Source organism: Psammomys obesus, unplaced genomic scaffold (assembly GCF_907164565.1).
Source record: "Psammomys obesus unplaced genomic scaffold, mPsaObe1.curated_primary_1811, whole genome shotgun sequence".
Lineage (NCBI taxonomy): Eukaryota > Metazoa > Chordata > Mammalia > Rodentia > Muridae > Psammomys > Psammomys obesus.
Genome location: NW_026592776.1, coordinates 551,375 through 569,841, shown reverse-complemented (window position 1 = coordinate 569,841; position 18,467 = coordinate 551,375). Strand labels below are relative to the sequence as shown.

The 18,467-nt window shown below is 40.5% G+C and overlaps 1 protein-coding gene across 3 annotated transcripts in view; it reads right to left on the bottom strand.

Moving 5' to 3' along the window:
* The window catches only part of Map7d2 (MAP7 domain containing 2), an 83,544-nt gene extending 65,308 nt beyond the window's left edge, over positions 1-18,236 (bottom strand). For 2 of the 3 annotated variants that reach the window (XM_055615717.1, XM_055615720.1), the window contains exon 1: positions 18,018-18,236. In XM_055615717.1, coding sequence (XP_055471692.1) covers positions 18,018-18,147 — 130 coding nt within the window. In that variant the 5' untranslated portion in view covers positions 18,148-18,236. The remainder of the gene's footprint in view (positions 1-18,017) is intronic. The other variant, XM_055615718.1, reaches the window with a different exon arrangement.
* Between the last annotated feature and the right edge of the window lie 231 nt (positions 18,237-18,467).

Genomic DNA, 18,467 nt, shown 5'->3' with positions numbered 1-18,467 from the left:
ATATATATATATATATATATATATATATATATATATATATATATATATATATATATATTTGAGACCATATATTTTTAAATATTTTCATTTATGTATGCATGTGTGTCTACTGAGTATGAATCACGTGTGAGCAGATGCACACACATTTCAGAAGAGAGTGTTGGAGCCCATGGAACTGGAATTACAGGCATCTGTGAGGCACCCATTGTTGGTTCTAGGGAATAGAACTTGGGTTTTTTATAAAAGTAGTATATGCTTTTAAAGACTGAGCCATCTCTCTAGTCCCTGGAGACATTTTGATTTATTTATCATTGTTCTCACAATCCACTTCCCACCTGTTATAAATCTTATGAATTGGTTTAAATTCTCTTTAATAGTGAGGAGAAATCTTTACTACAATCAAACATACTTCTTCCAAGGATGATTTAATAAAAATATTTTTAAATGAAGCAAGCTTACAATATTAAAGCTCAAAACCCACTACTACCATGAAGGTACAGATATCCAGGTAGCAAAATATATGTTTGAAAATATATAAAAATACTCTGCATCTGATGGCATATATCTTTAATCCTAGCACTTGGGAGGCTGAGGAGAATTTCTTTGAGTTCAAGTCCAGCCTGGTCTATACAATGACTTTCAGGCTAGTTAGGGCTACATGATGAGATCCTGTCTCAAATGTGTGTGTCTATGTATGTGTGTGTGTATACATATATACATATATATACATACATACATAGACACATCCAAAAATGTCCTTGAAAATTTTTGAGAAATGCCAAGGCAAAATCTGCATGATTATTTTACAGTATCACTTAGGCACTAAAGAAAAAAAAAAGTATGCATATGTTCAAGATAGATGCACCTTTTCTCCTCAGCAATTCTGTTCCAAGGAAAATGGTGAATCAAAAACTGTATCATGGTGGTGTGTCGCAGCAGTTTGTGTGGCGGGGGGTCGGGGGGGGGGACCAGGCAATGCAACAGCTTCAAGGCAGGCTAGGTGTTGAGCACTCTCCCAGTCACACTGCCATGATGCCCAAGAAGAAGGTTAACACAGACGCAGTAGCGAAGTTCTGCAAGGCTGTTGGCCAAGCGCAGCACTCCCGCCCCCCCCCCCCCCATCAAGACAGACAAGAAGCCAAAAAAAGGCCGTGGGAAAAGATAAATCATCAGACAAAAAAGTGCAAACAAAAGGGAAGAGGGGAGCAAATGGCAAACAGGCTGAAGTGACTGCCCAGCTAACTGCACGTGTGCCTGCAGAAAACGTAGAAATGGAGACCTAGAGTCCAGACTCTGAAGAAGACAATGAAGCCAAGTCCGACTAACCATCCATCCTGTCTGTCAGTGATCCCTGCCTCCCTTCTTGTATAACCCAGAGGAATATATTTATCAGCTATTTTGTAAATGCGAGTTTTTACTAGCTCTCGAAACATTTTTAAGAGGTGGGGGAGTCCCACCTCATCCCAATTTTTTTAAGTGTAAATGCTTTTTTAAGAGGTTAAATCATTTGCTGGTTGTTAATTTTTTTGTACAACTAGAAAATAACAGGATACTGAATTAGGAGTAGCTGTGACTGTCTCGGGGGTCACCATAACATTTCGTAGAGGGGTCTAGTTTTATATCCTACAACACAGAGCATACTAAACAGCAATTTGGAGTCTGAGTCATGCATTTGTGTCTGGAATATTTTCAGTTATATCTGGTCTTGTGTTTCCAGTAGAACCATTTCCTAAGAAAACCACTCTTTCGTCCTTGTCCTGTCAGAACTGTAACATCTCTGGTCATGGCAGTCCGTTTTCCTAGCAACGTGCTGTGAAAGATGGAAATTTTGCATGTACTGTATGTGGCATCAAATTGTGGGTCAGTGGAATTGGAGATTATGAGTATGTGATTGTTATGTGAAGTCTTAATCAAAACTTGTCAAATTTGAGGCTGAAACATCACTTGAATAAGTTCAAAGAGACAACATGTGGCTCTTCATTTGGGTCCGTGAACACAATGTGTGACTTCAAAGTTTGGTCCTTGTGTTAAGAATTGTAGTGTCTATGTACTCTGCTCCTCAGCCAATAAAATCTCAGCTGTAAAAGAGTGAAAAAAAAAAAAAAACCTTTATCAGGCCCATGGAGGAACTGCAGAAATTAGTGCCACCATCAAGGACCTGAAAGATACAGGGGTAGAGGTTTCCGCCACATCTCTCTTTAACTTTACCTGGCCAGTGCAAAAGACTGATGGATCATGGAGAGAATAACAGTTGACTATTGAAAATCATTGAAGTAGTGATTTCAATTGCAGCTGCTGTACCAAATGTGGTGTCCTCACTTGAGCAGTCAACACATCTCCTGGTACATGGCATGCAGCTATTGATCTAGCCTTTTTCTAGGTACCTGTCTAAAAGGACCACCAGAAACTACATGCTTCCAGTTGACAAGGCCAGCAGTACACTTTTACCATTCAATGCTAAGGATATCATTACATAAATGCCTTATCCACCACCATAATATTCCACAAGGGGCTGCTTCTGATCAAGAAACTTATTTCATAGCCAGAAAAGTGTAACACTGAAGCCAGCAGAAGCAGAGAAGACAGTGTACTGCAGTGGGCAGAGCCAGAGAAGTGACCCAAGCCCTTTGGAGGAGCCCCAAAGATTGTAAGTGATTCTCAGATAATGGTCATTAAGCTGTTAAAGTTTTGTTTTGCTTTGTTCAGATTGTGACTGTGTATTGGTTGCATCTCTCTTGAAGTGAGAACCTATATAACTTATTTTTAATTTTACAGGCTCCCACAGCTGAGAGACTAAATTTTAAGACTTTGAATTTTAAAAGAGATTGGCTATTTTTTAATTAAATTTTTATTTTTATATTAATTACAGCTTATTCATTTGTATCCCAGCCATATCCCCCTCCCTTATTCCCTCCCAATCCTACCCTCCCTCCCTCATTTTCTCCCATGCCCCTCTCCAAGTCCACTGATAGGGGAGGACCTCCTCCCCTTCCATCTGGCCCTAGTCTATCAGGTCTCATCAGGACTAGCTGCATTGTCCTCCTCTGTGGCCTGGCAAGGCTGCTCCACCCCCTCCAAAGGGGAGGTGATCAAAGAGCCAGCCACTGAGTTCATATCAGAGATGAGACTGGCTATTTTAAAGAAACTAAATTTTTAAGTTGTTGTGGGATTTAAAAGACTGTGAAAATTTTCCAAATTTCCAAAATTTGGAGTGTTTATATTTTAGTGTTGACATTAATGTACAATCTTGGGGAAGAAGAAAAGAAAGGTTATGGCTTAACAGTGATATGCTTTGTGTGCCAAACTGAAAAGCCATCAATTGTCGTGGCTAGTTTAATGTTAACTTGACACAAGCTAGAATTATCTGAATAGGAGGGAACCTCAACTGAGAAAATGCCTCCACAGATTGGTCTGGATGGCATTTTCTTATATATATGGTTGTGAGCCTAGCCTTCAATGTCTAAGCCATCTCTCCAGCCTTGGCATTTTCATAATTAGTGATCAATGATGGAGGGCCCAGCCCATTGCAGGTGGTGCCATCTGAGCTGGTGACCATGGGTTCTATAAGAAAGCAGGCTGAGGAAGCCATGAAGGAGCAAGCCAGTAAGCAGCACCCTTCCATGGCCTCTCCATCAGCTCTTGCCTCCATGATCCAACCCTGTTTGACTTCCTTTAATGATGGCCTATGATGTGGAAGTGTGAGCCAAACAAACCCTTTCCTCCTCAGTCTGCTTTTGGTCATGGTGTTTCAGCACAGCAACAGAAACTATAACACACAAACACAAAATCATGTGGCAGGAGATTAAAGAACTAGAAGAGGTGTAGCCCCCAAAGAGGTCTGTCATAGATGCTGTTTGTGGAAACTACAAGTTTGTCGAAAAGAATGCCAAGTGCTAATTTCTGCCTATACACAAAGGTCATACCATATAAAGAGAAAATCGTAATATAAAGAACTTCCTGACCTAGAATGAGAAGGGACACCCCTCCAGTCTGCTGTCACAAATATATAGCTGAGCTCTATTATCCATCCTGGAAAAGGGTAAAAAAAAAAAAAAAAAAAAAAAACATAGTTGATTAAAAAGAGAACTCATCTTATTGTCCTTCATGAGTCCTTCTAGACCTGAGTTCACAGAGGGAAACACAGTCTCAGTCTCTCTGGTCTGAGATAATAGACGGAGCTGCCCCAAATCTTAGAAAGAGTTCTGAGCATAAATGCAGTTACTTGAAGTCAAATACAGCACAAAGAGTAAACATCTAAGAAGTCTCCTAAACTCCATTAACACTTGGCTGCAACTCCATTCAGCTGATCTGAGTCCGTTTCTAGTAAGTATTTTGGCCATACACTGGCTACAGCTTGCCTCTATACCAGCATAGCTGGCTTGCTTCAGATTAGTCTATGAATCACACATACAATTCATATCTAAAGCTAGTGGCACTGTCTGTGTCAGCAGGTTTCTTTAAACAGAATCCTGTAAGTCTGGCAGAGGCCTGTCACAATAATTCCTACCCTAAGATAATACTTTTCTCCAAGGACCAACTCCCTTTTTTTGTTGTAAATATAAAACAGCCAGGCTTTATTAGAAGGTACTAGTTTCTTGTGGGAGATAAGAAAGTCCTCCACCACATTCAAACACACACACACACACACACACACACACACACACACACACACACACGCACACACACCACATTTCATCTCAGAGGTCAAAGTAACACCAAGCTGAAGCAACACTGTGGCACCCTGGCAAGATGACACAAGGCCCTTAAACCTTAAAGCTCTTGTGAAGCCAGGTGTGTACCTAACAAAGCAGACTAAAGGGAGTAAAACAGAAATGTAATTATTTGCATCAGAATATTCCCAAAGGGAACTACAATCCCACCTGCCTATTTCTTCTACTAATGTCATCTCTAGGTTTTTCTAATGTCAAGACATTTGCGCCCACCACTACCTTGAGTCCAGGAGCATATGAAATCATTTCCACTCTGGCTTCACCTTTCTCAAACATTTTAGCTTCAAGTTTCCAAGGCAGGTTTTAAGTCTGTACACATGATCTAGAAAACACTACTTACCTTAAAATCTTTCCTTAGCAAATGAGACTGAGCATGTTTCTACATGAATGAAATCCTAGAAAAAGGAAAACTTGTATCTCTGCAAAGGATCCAAAATCAGGAGGTTCCCTAAAAGCTTGCTGGAACTGCATTTCTTCTCATTTCCATACAGAGTGAAGTCATTTCCAAACAATGCCCTTGGGTGTTTAAGGACAAATTCTCATTCTAGGGCATTACTTACTTATAGATTAACAATCTTGGGAAAAACAACAGCCTGTAGAAACTAGAGGCAAATCTCTTTGACCAAATCCTATTTTTATTAGGGAGAAACCTCACCTCCTTTAGATCCAGGATCTGAGGCATATAAGATGGAAGCGTGAGCTCCCCCTTACGTCTTCAGCTCTAATTCCTTGCTCTGCTGAAAACTGTTTGAGTAAGATTTAAAAAAAAAATCCAAGGAGCATGTATTAAATCAGCTACTATATACCCTGCCTCACGAAGCAGTGCTCAGTTTGGCGAAGATATGAGTACATAAATATTCATAACACAGAGAAGTTACCATAAAGCTAGCATTAGCACAATGAAGAACACATTGCTTGAGGTGGTAGGAACGGAGGCACTCTCCCATCTCAACTAGAATGCTTACAACTAAACAGACTGAACACCAGTACTAACCGAGATGTGAGAAAAGTTAGAACTCTCAATGGAATACAAAATAGTACAGCTACATGTTAGGGAAATAATATTGTTCCCCTGGTATCTACATTCTAGTCCGCAGAATGTATGCATGTTACCTTCTATGATAAAACAGCTCTGCAGGAGGTGAAGAGGTACACCATTCACTAAAATTCCCACTAAACAAAGATGAAGAACTGTGTCTGATCACCAGAACCCATTTTTAAAAAGCTGGGTATAGTGACATGCACCTGTAACCCAAGCATTGGAAATAATGCGGAAGCCCTAAAGCTCACTGGCCAGCCACTTTTGCTGAATCAATGAGCTTTAGGTTCACTGAGAAACTTGGTTCAAATAAATATGCAGAGTGATCAAAAAAAGACAACCACCATCGACGTCTGACCTCCACATATATTCACATATGTGAATGTGTACCTGAATGTACACATGCATACATTAACAAGTACATACATATGTAACCACAGACAAAGAAACACACACAGAGACAGATGCCCCAAACACACATACAAAAAGTTTTGCAGCTATGACTAAGCTAAGCCCCAAAGTAACCATAAGGGAGCTAGGAGAGTTGGGAGTCAAGATTGAGCTGATGTGGCAATGAAGCAGAAATTGGAGACAGAGAATCACATATGGTATGCTGCTGGCCTGGAAAAATGGAGAAAGGGTTCAGGAGCTAAGGAATACAGGAAACAGATTCTTCTCTAGAGCCTCAGAAAAGTTCTGCTGCCACCTTAATTTCAGACCATCTGACCTATAGAGTTGAAAGATAATGAGCTTACTCTGCTTTTAGTCACTACTTCTGTAGCAATTGCAGTAATAGAAGATGAATATAAGCAACTATGTAAAATGGTTGGCAATATCCACTAAAGTTGAACATATGCCTATTTTATGACCCAGCAATTCTATCTGTGGGTTTATAACCAATAGGAATATATTTGCATGAGCACCTACATATGCATACAAATATCATGTCTATACCAGTTTTAGTTCAGGAATTAAGGGCAAGTGGATCTCTGTGAGGTTGAGGCCAGGATGGTCTACATGGAGATTTCTGTCCAGCTAGAGCTATGTAGTGACAGAGCTTGTCTCAAAAAAAAAGAAAGAAAAAAGAAAAGAAAAAGAAAAAGAAACTAGAAAGAGCTAAGTATGGTTTTAAAAAAAATCTCTAATCCAGCACCTAAGAGATAGAGACAGGAGGACCAGAACTAAAGGTCATTCTCGGCTATAGTCAGTTCACAGCCACCCTGGGCTACATGAGACTAAATAAACAGAACCACAGCAACAGATATGATGTCATGCCCCTCTAATCTCAACACTCAGAAAAAATAGGACTGCTGCAAATTTGAGGACAACTTATTTACACAGCGTTTTTCTGGGCCAACTATGGCTAGATAAAAGCCCTTATTTTAAAAAGATTGAGTGAATAAATGAAATAATTCAACTGTGTATCAATAAGAAAAGAGAACAAATTATTTACATGATTTAATAATCAGAAATATAAAGAAATGGGCCACTAGTACTTGTAATAGCACAGGTTTACCCTCAACACATATATTAAGTAGAAAGAAATATAGGGGAAATTTAGGTAACTGATTTTAAAAATATCCTTCTGGAGATGGAGAGTGGTGATGATTGCACAAAGATAAAAATCTTTGTTGTTGTTGTTGTTTTGAGACAAGGTTCCTCTGTGTAGCTCTGGCTGTCCTGGAACTCGCTCTGTAGACCAGGCTGACCTCAAACTCACAGAGATCCACCTGCCTCTGCCTCCGAGTGATGAGCTTAAAGGTGTGTGCCACTATTGCCCAGTCGATATAAATCTTTTTAATGCTACTGAAGTATAGACTTAAAAACTGTCTATATGACAAAAGTTCTTGCTTGATTTTTCTGGGGAGTTTGGGAGGAGGTGGAGAACAGGGTCTCGTGTAGCCCAGTGTAGCCTCAAATTCATTCTGTAGCTCAGGCTGGTCTTAAACTTCAGATCCTTATGTACAAAGTGCTGGTATGGTACAGGCATGCACCACTACATCTGTTGAAATGGTAAATCTGATGCTAAGTTTTATCACAATAAAGTAACAAGGCAATTCATTGTCAACATTTAAAATCCAAAACAAAGTTCCATGATTTCAGAGTGACTAGCTCTAGAAGTTCACTTAGATGGTAGACTTTGGTTCTAAGCGTTTGTATGTTTATGTTAATCCAGCTGCATGATGTTTTATTTTGGAAACAGTAATACCAAATCAATCTATTTTTAAGAAAGTTTAAAAAACAAGAAAAACAAATGGTTGTGAAAAGATGTTAAAAGCAGTGCTACCTTTGTGGGTCACTGATTAGAAAGAGGCAGTAGGAAGCCTTTTGGGGAATGGAAATGTTTAATTTCATAATCTAGGCAGTAGTTAAATATGCACATTCATAAAAATTCATTAGACTATACACTTAGGATTTAGAAAGCTCAACTTCCAAATGTTAATCCCAGGTTTGTTTGGATATTAGTTTGTATCAACATAACCACACTATATAGAAAATGGAAGAGAAGAAAGAAAAAAGAAAACCACCAGAAGTATATGTGATCATGGAAAGTTTCAGGGAGGAGGTAAAGTGCAAGTCAAATACTGAAACATGGACATGGTAGACATGAATAAAGAAAACAGATACAGAAAAGATGATAATTCTAGACAAAAGGAAGAGCATGCAATTGTCACTAATGTGTAAATAGGTGTAATGTGTACTGTTAGTAAGGGCCAGTGGTCACCAGCCAGAGAAAGAGGCTACAGGGTAAGTGCAGCTTCACCAGCAGTTTCTCTAGGACATGCTAGACTGACATCAAAGGAGTTTAAGACCAGCCAGAAAGTAACATGATGTACTCATGACATGGAAGGTGGTCTGAACACAGGGAACAATAATGTTCTTTTATTGCTCATCTGGTCCTGGATGACAAGTCTATCCAAAGGCTCTGGCCACAGACATCTGGGTATAAAGGATGAGGCAGAGCTTCTGTGTGTGTGTGACTATTATGGGAGAGGAGGACCTCCAAACCCTGTGGCTGTTATGCCCATCAACAAGAATGAAGATCAGGTATAACTTTCCCTCTGCCTGCTGGGCTGTTTATAAAAGGATCACAGCATCACAGGGCTGGAAAGCACCAGTAAGGCTATATGGAATACTATCAGGTGAGAAAAAGAGTTATAAGGTCCAATGCCTGAGGCCAGTTTACAAGAAGTATGGAATACTGTCAGGTGGGCCAACTCCCGAGGCCAGTTTATAAGAAGCAATCCAGTTTATAAGAAGCAAACATAAATTGTGACTTCCCTATTTTACTATGAACACCCTATAGAACAGGGAACATTACTAATTAAGCTGTGATAGCCAATGCCCCAAATGTCCTTGCCAACCTCATGTCCAGCCATGGGATTCACTGATCTATTCTCATGATCCAGATTCCCATCAGCTCTTCCTGCTAACCTTTTCCTGGAGAAGTTTTTCCTGCAGCTCACCCAAATTCTAATGGCTTTATGGTTTGGAAATGCCTTCTAAGTATGTTGTGTTCTCCATCAAGTTGTTTAAAGACTTTAACTTCTGTCTTTATTCTTCAGTGATGTCAAGTTGATAAAGCTTAGACAAGACTTCCAGAGACTACCGGTATCCCAGAGCCATCAGGAGCTAAATATACGTTTTACCTACTAGTTTTATTATTGTCACCACTTTATAGAACTGATTATGAACAAGAGAAGTTCTAAGTTATATTCTTGAGAATGGTTAATGACAATTAGCAAAAATAAGAACTTGTACAGAAAAAAAACCTGCATAGGTCTGAAAGTAACTTGTTTGAGATCTGGAATGCATTCTTCATGTCTGATCCTAATCAGGCAAAGTGGGTCAACAGCCTGGTCTACAAAGTGAGTCCAGGAAAGCCAAGGCTACACAGAGAAATCTGTCTTGAAAAACTGAAGAAAAAGAAAAAGAAAAAAAATTGGGGCTAATGAAAATAGAATCAAGTGAAGTGTAAATTTAAATAGGTGAGGAGGGGAAAGAAAGAACAAAAACATTTTGCAGAATAAAACTACAAATATATCTAGCTTTTTTTAATGCCTTCCTTTTGAAGTTGTAACTAAAACTGTTAAATAATGGTGGTTATCTAGCTAATGAAATGAAGAACACTAAATTTTGTTCACAGCACATGATTCTAATGGTGAAAAATTACCCAAACACAAAGAATACTTCCACTGAAGTCTAGTGCTCAAACAAACTAAACACATACAGTTAATAAAGTAAAAACAAACAAAACCACTTAAGAAGCTACTACCCCTATACATAATGCTATTTCCCTCTCCAGTCAGCGGGATACTGAAACACATATAACTAGGTGCTGAAGGAAAAGAACATACAGGAATCCTACAGATTTTTTTTTAAAAAAAATAAGCACAGGAATATTGTATTTTACCTAGTTTAAAATTTTTATGGTTATTTCAAGCTAATGGTACACATTAAGATGCTTATTTTAAGTAGAGGTAAAGAACTGTTCAATAAAGGGCTTTGGGTACCTAGAGAAAGACTCTTGCTACAAGGGGATTTCCTGTTCTGTAGTTATTAATTTCAGGTATGGTATTCATCTATAGCCCCTCTCAGAAGGGATTAAATTTGCTGCTTATAAAATTCAACAGTAAACATGGAAAGTGGATGAGAATTAAAAAAGATAGAGACAGAATAACGGAGCTGAGAAATTAATCTAATATAGCTACCACTGCAATTGGCATACCACACTTGTTAATTAAACCAGCACTCAAGTCTTGGATCTAAAGGTAAAGACCAAGCAACTGCTTCAGGGACAGCTTGGTCAGGCAGAGACTTGTCCTGCAGGCCCTGAAGCAAATTCTGGTTAACTGGCCTTTCCCAGCAAGACACTTTGTACCTAATGCCAACCCTCTCCCATTAGATCACAGAACAAAAAGCGCAAAATCTAGAATGGGACTAGCCAAGACTAGTCCCCAGTGTTGAAGCATCTATTCTAATGAGCTCATTAGAATTGGTGGGTGGCTTTCATAACAGGGACTACCACAGCACTAACAATAGTCAACAGCACAGTAATCACACTCAATAGAATGGTACACTGAAAACCTAGAAGGCTCAATTTAGGCCACTGAACTTTCTATGACTAAGATGTGTAGATTCACAGTGATGCCTAAGACAGTAAAAGTTGGCTAGCTGAAGCCTGATCAGTTCATCTGAAGATGTGCCAAAAACATAAAATACATAATGCCACTTGATAAACTATTTCAATGATTTTATATGCTAAGATTTATATGTTAGCATATGTATATGTTAGCATATGTATATGTTAAATATATATGTATGTATATATATTTGGTTAAATCAGTATATCTATTTTTCATTCGTTCCCTAACTAGAAAATTCAAGGTTACATATGTAGTTAGAACTTTATTTGCATTTGCTGGCACTGACCCATACTGTTGTTTAGTATTTTCTTTGACTTTTGTTTTCACTTCTTATTCATTCTTATAATTTTACAAAATGATAACTTTGATATACTCTTTTTACTTTTAAAATACAGCTAAAAAAGCCATAAAACTATTAATTCAAATTTGAAATGATAAGCATGTCTGCATGAAGCCTAAAATTCTATTATATACATTACCTGTTATGAAATGCTGCCCAAAGTATGGTATATGGCCTGTCAACAATGCCAGTGTCCCTATTGTTCATTATTTGTCCACAATAAAAATGTAACTTGAGCCGGGTATGGTGGCACATGCCTTTCTCTATTAGTTCGAAGCCAGCCTGATCTACAAAACAAGTTCCAGGACAGCCAGGATTGTGTTACAAAGACAAACCATGACTTTAAAAACAAAACAAAACAAAAAAGTAACTTGAAACACATCCAAAGCATTTACAGCACTTTGGTAATAATTTCATATCCATGGATATTTTTTTATTTTAACATTTAAAGTATGGAACTTATGTTTTCTGTGTCCTCTTTTCCCTAGTACCTCTTCTTTACTGTGTTCTACTTAAAAACTGGTTTAAAATATATTGCAAATTAGAAATTAAAAAAAAATGGTGTTCTTTACTGAAGTCAGTTTGAGATACACTAGTATCAGAGAATTTTCTGTGATCCTTGTACAATGATGACCCAGAGGCAAAGCAGGGGCCTCCATGCTCAGTCATACTGAATTCAGCTTTCTAAGGATAAAAAGCCAATTAAGGTAGTCTTTAAAGATCCTCAACAACAACAAAAAAGTCATAGGAAAAGGATAGGGATAATTACTAGCAGACCAGAAAATTCCGTTAAATGGAAATTTTCTCCCTCTAAGCATTTTAATAAGATTGTTGCTATAATTCTAAAAATGAGATCCTCATCAGTGAGAAAAAAAATCTCTGTACTTATGAAAAGGCTCATAAAATCTTTCTAAGAAGCCAGCAATGGTAGTGCTCACCTGTAATCCCAATACTTAGCCAGTGGGTGAAGGTTCATGAGTTCAAGGTCACCCTCAGCTACACTGCCAGTTCAAGACCAGCTTTGACAGTGTGCTGTCTTTTAAGAGAGAGAAAAAACAAACAAACAAAACAGCATTCAGGGAGACAGAGGCAGGCAGATCTCTGTGAGTTTGAGGCCAGCCTGGTCTACAAAGCCAGTGCAGGACAGCCAAGGCTACACAGAGAAACCCTGTCTCGAAAAACCAACCAACCAACAAACAAAAACAAACCCAAAACCAAAAAAAAAAAAAAAACAAAAAACCCAACAACAAAAGACTTCTTGTAAGATGTGTCTACATAGTACTGAGCTAGATTTTAAGATCTGTGTGAGGTATTTTGGAAAAGGAGCATGTTAGATCGTCTATCTTTAAGAGCAGAGGCAAGAAAATTAAAAAAAAAACAACACATATTCTCAGGCTGGTGAGGTGGCTCAGTGGGTAAAAGTGCTTGCTGCCTAAGCCTGATGACCTCATTTCAATCTCCAAGACCCATGGAAAGAGAGAACTGAGTCCTGAAAGTTGTTTACTCACCACCAGATGCCTAATGTGACCTGTGTTCGCCCACACTCACACACGAAAGTGCTAAATAAAATAATTTCTTAGAGAACATTTGTGATCGTAGTGGTACTCACCGTTAATCCCAATGCTCAAGAAGCAGGGGCCTGTTTAATCTGCATAACAAATTCCAGGGCTGCATAATGAGACCCAGGGTAAAACAAAGCAAAACAACACAAATTAACAAAACCCAATAGATTTGAGTGAAGGGGAATGGGGATTGGTGGCTAATGAGTAAAGTTTCTTCAAGGGCTGATGAAAACTTCTTTTAACTACAATGATGACTACAGTGATGACTATTTTACTTTGAACCCACTAAAATAACTGAAATGTGCATTTTAAATAGGTGAAATAAGCTGGCACACACCTGTGATCAGAGCACTCAGGGAAGCAGAGGCAGGTGGATCTTTGTGTGGTTGAGTCCAGCCTGGTCTACAAAGTGAGTCCAGGACAGCCAAGGCTACACAGAGAAACACTGTCTTGAAAAAACAAAAAAAAAAAAAAGGTGAACTAAAGAATATATTAATTTTATCCTAATAAAGCTGTCATTACAGAAATGGGAGTGGATAAAGTGAAGAGATGGCAGAAGAATCATTCCAAGGGCTGCCTACAACTATAAAGCATGAACCTAGTTGGTACTAAGAAGAAAAGGATGTATTTTCAGATGTTCAATCAATCCAGCATTCACCAGAAACTAAGAACCATGGAGACATATCCTGCCATTTCAACAAATCACAGGCATTTAGCATGACTTTTAGTTTCTTTAAAAAGTATTTATTTATTTTTATGTATATAGTGAGTACTCTCTTTTCATACAAACCAGAAGAAGCAATCACATTCCATTACAGATGTTTGTGAGCCACTGTGTGGTTGCAGGCAATTGAACTCAGGACCTCTGCAAGAGCAGCCAGTGCTCTTTTTTTTTTTTTTTAAGATTTATTTATTTATTATGTATACAATGTTGTGCTTGCATGTACACCTGCAAGCCAGAAGAAGGCTCCAGATTTCATTATAGATGGTTGTGAGCCACCATGTGGTTGCTGGGAACTGAATTCATGACCTCTGGCAGAGCAGCCAGTGCTCTTAATCTCTTAGCCATCTCTCCAGCCCCCCAGCCAGTGCTCTTAACCACTGAGCTATCTCTCCAACCCAACTTTTAGTTTCTCAATCACTCATAAATTCATTTTCTTTTGCCTCAACACAGTGTGAATTTCACAGTTCACAAGGCTTTTATTTAACATGAGGACAAGTTTCTAGGCAAGAAGAAAATAAATTAAAAAAAAGGAAAGAAAATAAATGTTTCCACCAGAAAATCCTATCAGACTGATACAAGGAGCAGATGTAGAGGAATTTAGAGGAATTCACAGACCATTATCTGGCAGCACCTCAGATGATAAGACAATAGACCTCACATTAGATACAAACAAGGGAGTAATCAATCTCTCCCTTCACCAGCCCACAATACCTGGTCACCTTTAATCATCTCCTGTTTCTTCTGGTCTAATTATTTTCACAAAAGTTTAGAAAGAAGGGCCAGGGTACATTTCCAAACTCAGCAGTTACCTTAAGTTTTCTCTTATATGTGGGAGGCAGTTGTCTTCCCAAATCTGTCTTATGAGAAATAGTTTTAAGTAACTTTTTTTTTGAGACACGGTTTTGGTTGGCCTAAAAATCCCTATGTAGGAACTAGTCTCAAACTCAGAGAGATCCACCTGCCTCTGCCTCTTGAGTGCTAGGATTAAAGGTGTGTGCCAGTACGAGTTTTAAGCAATTTTGAAGCCTGGGAGTATAACTCCATGTAGTGTTTGCCCAGCATGGAGGAAGCCCTGTGGTTAATGTCCAACATTATAAATATAAACAGATAAATGCAACTTCAAAAAAGGATGAACAGGGGTTAGAGAAATGACTCGGTTAAGAGACCACGTCGCTCTATCAGAAGACCTGAGTTCAATTCCTAGCATCCACATTAGGTCACTTGAAACCACCTGTATGTCCAATTCCAGGGGAATCTGATGTCTCTTGCTTCTGCAGGTACTGACACTCATATGTATATGCCTACACATAAAAACACATAATTGAAAACGATGTAAAATTTAAAACTCAAGAGGCTCATCTACAGCCATACCACCACCCTGAATGCACCCAATCTCCTCAGATCTCAGAAGTTAAGCAGGGCCAAGCCTCATTAGTTCTACGATGGTCGACTGCCTGGGAATATTATGTGATGTAGGCTTTAAAAAACAAAAACAAAAAAACCAATAAGCTCTTAAAAAAACTGAATAACTGATTTGGGGGATACTTTTTAACCTTTATACCCAACCCCACCCTATTAGACTCCCTAGGGAATTTGCTAAGCTTCCATTTTGTAGCCCTGCAGTCTCCTACTCCAGAGCTGAGGGTAAGAAGATACCAAGAAACACTGCCTTACCTATAAGCAATTTTCTCTCTACCAAAAAGTGGGAGCTTAAAGTTCTGAGATATTCTAAATGTAATTGCAAAGGGACAATGGATATAAAGGAGGAAAGATGGGGCAGTGAAAAAGAATTATAGCCAGGCATGATGGCACATACTCATAACCCCAGGCAGCACTTGAGAGGTAGAAGCAGGAGAACAGAGTTAGAGGGAAGCCTCAGCTAAATAGCAAGTCCGAGACCCTGAAAAAGCAGTTTACATTATTAAATGCAGGTTAAACCACTAAACAAATTTTGCTATAGCAGTCTTGCTTACAGTCACAGTAAAGAGAGGCAACAATTCTCTTGGCAACAGTCAATATAGACTCAGTTTAAATAACTTGCACCTTTCCCAAATTTTCTTCACAAAGTACCCTTCTTTTTTTACTCTCTCCTCCCTCTCTCTTCTCTCTACCTACCCCCCCGTGTGTGTGTGTGTGTGTGTGTGTGTGTGTGTGTGTGTACACACCTCACAGACTAGAAGAGGGTACTGGATCCGTTGGAACTAAAGTTACAGGTGGTTGCAAACCACTGACATGGGTTCTGGGAACTGAATTATGGTCCTAAGAGCAACAAGTGTTGTTAACTGCTGAGCAATCTCTCCAGCTCTACTCTGCCTTTTAGAGCTTCAGACACTTCCCCAACTGCCTACAAGTCTTGCTGCTTATGGCTTAAGGGAACTTGCCCCAGATGTACACCTTTCTTTTCGATTACCATTAGTAACGGGTCAATGACTTTTTCATTTCAGAGTACTTGGCTTCATGAGTTTTGGTTTACTAAAAATAAGAAAATAATTTAATTCAGTTAGACAGTGATTACCTGAGGAGTACAGGCAAAACCCAAAAGACTTCAGGCCACATGGACTCTAAAAGCACACACCCTCTACATCCATGCAAAAACCCACATGTACTCACATGAAAAAAACAACTTTAGTCAGCAGTGTTGGTGACAGAGAACAGGAACATGAGTTCATACCCAACAAGGGTTATATAGCATCACACACACCCATCTCCATCCCACCCCTGTTAAAATAAAGTGGGAAAAAAAACATGTTCTCTTTCACAGAGTTATTAAGAATGACCTCTAAATGTTCATCACAGGCTATATTTAAAACCTAGGATTATTTTTAGAAATTCGGAAAGAAACTAGTGTCCACACTGCAACTGAGCAATAGGGGGAAAAAGAAGTGTCCCCTTAAAACTCCTTCAAGTAGCAGGGTGTGGTGGTGCATGCCTTTAATTCCAGTACTCCGGGAGGCAGAGGCAGGCAGATCACTGTGAGTTCAAGGTCAGCCTGGTTCTCCAAAATGAGTTCAGGACAGCCAAGTCTACACAGAGAAACACTGTGTCAAGAAACAACAAAAATTTTTCTTCAAGTAAATTAAAATCCTAGATAAACTGGATATCCAACCTTAGAGCCCCTTGTCTATTACAAGAAACATCTAAGTAACTTATTTCAAATCCCCTTCAAAGAAAAACAAAAACTCAAACAATACCCCCGTTCTAATGTTTTTCTCTATGGGGTCCCCTTTGCCAGGGAGAGTTGGCTCTGGTGTGTGGGTTTTAAGTTCAAAATCAGATATGGCCTGGTTCTGGTTCTGGTTTCCCCATAAAAAAAAGAAAAACATAAATATAGATTTAAATGGTAGTTATCACTATCCTATGGTGATTTATTAAGTTGTGCATTTAATAAAAAGCACGGTAACACAAACTAGCTGTCTCAAAATTAAGAAACAAATAAAACCCCAAATGCCACTTCATTTTATGTCTTTCCTCTTCCCCTCCACCTTTTCTGAAATACTTTATCTCCACGATGTGATAATTCCCAAATCATACAAGGATTCATGTGAGGGTTTATTTTTGTTGTTGTTGTACGAACGTTAAACTGCAATAAAAGATAAAAATAAATAAATAAAATTAGTTCACATTATCAACTTTTTAAAATGTCGCCAGGAAAACGTGATTAAAATCCTTTTCCTCGCTGCGTATACCTCCGCACCACCTACAAGCATACAGAAGGTTAGTAGAAACAGGAGACGTTTTCACATTCAATGTCCTCAGAACGTTCCCCTCGCGCAGACGTGATGAGGACCCGCATCCCCCATCCCCAGACACGCACACCGGGCTACAGCTGCAGTCCCTTTTGCTAGGACACTCAATCACCACGCAGCCAAGAAACGGGGGCAGCGCTTGGGCCAGACACCTCAGGAGCCAAACGACTACCTCAGCGATTTCAGGGTGGGAGGGAGGGGGGTCGTCGTCGCAGTGGCTACGGCCCACTCCCTTCCCGAACCGCCGCTGCCCTGGTGCGGCACAACGCGACAGTTTTCCCAACCCCGAGAGGCCAAGGAACGCAAAGCTGGGCCACCTTGGCGGTTGACTGTGGCCCCCCTGTGGATGGGCGTTAGTCAGGTAGGACAGCGAGCCAGCGGAGCCAGCGAGCCAGCAGAGCCAGCAGAGCCAGCCGCAATCCTTCCAACTCCGAACACCTCAGCGGGTCCCGCAGGCCCATGGGGTCGCCGTCCCAGAAGCCCCCTCCAGCGCCGGGCCGTCCCTCAGGCACAGCGGTGGAAAAGGACACTTGCCTCTCGCTCTCCAGCCACCACCCGCTCACTCACCCACGCCAAGCCCGAGGGGACCTTGTCACCTGCCGAAGGAGGGACGCGGCCGGAGGCCCCCAGCATCAGGTTGACCTAGGCCCCAGAAAGGGCATCCAGGGCCCAGAGCTGTTGCCCACCCCGCCCCCAGGGGTCCTCAGCCCTGCCCGCCCAGGAGCTTACCTGGCGGCCGAGGGGTGCACTGTGAGGCTCGCCCCACGCTCGCTTCCATCGTCTTGGTGGGCTGCAGCGACGCGTCCTTCACGACCCCTTCAGTGGGGGCTTCGGCTTCGTCACCACCACTGCGCTCCATCGGGCTGCACGGGCTGCACGGGCTGCACGGGCTGCACGGGCTGCACAGGCGCACTGTCCGGACCGCCGCGTCGCAGCACCGGCTCTGCAAGTGTTCCAATGCGCAGGCGTCCTCCCACCTTGCGCTCTGGCCTTACAATGCCTGGGCCCGCTGCTGTGCTGGACTCTTAAGCAGCAGCCAGTGCGTCACCTCAGCCAGAAAGCGCATGCGCGCGCAGGAACTGCACGTGCTGTGAGCTCGCGTGTTCTCTCCCTGGGAGCAACTGTCCTGGTGGTAAGAAACGAGCCGCTGCTCGCGAAGGAAGTGCTCAGAACCTGCTC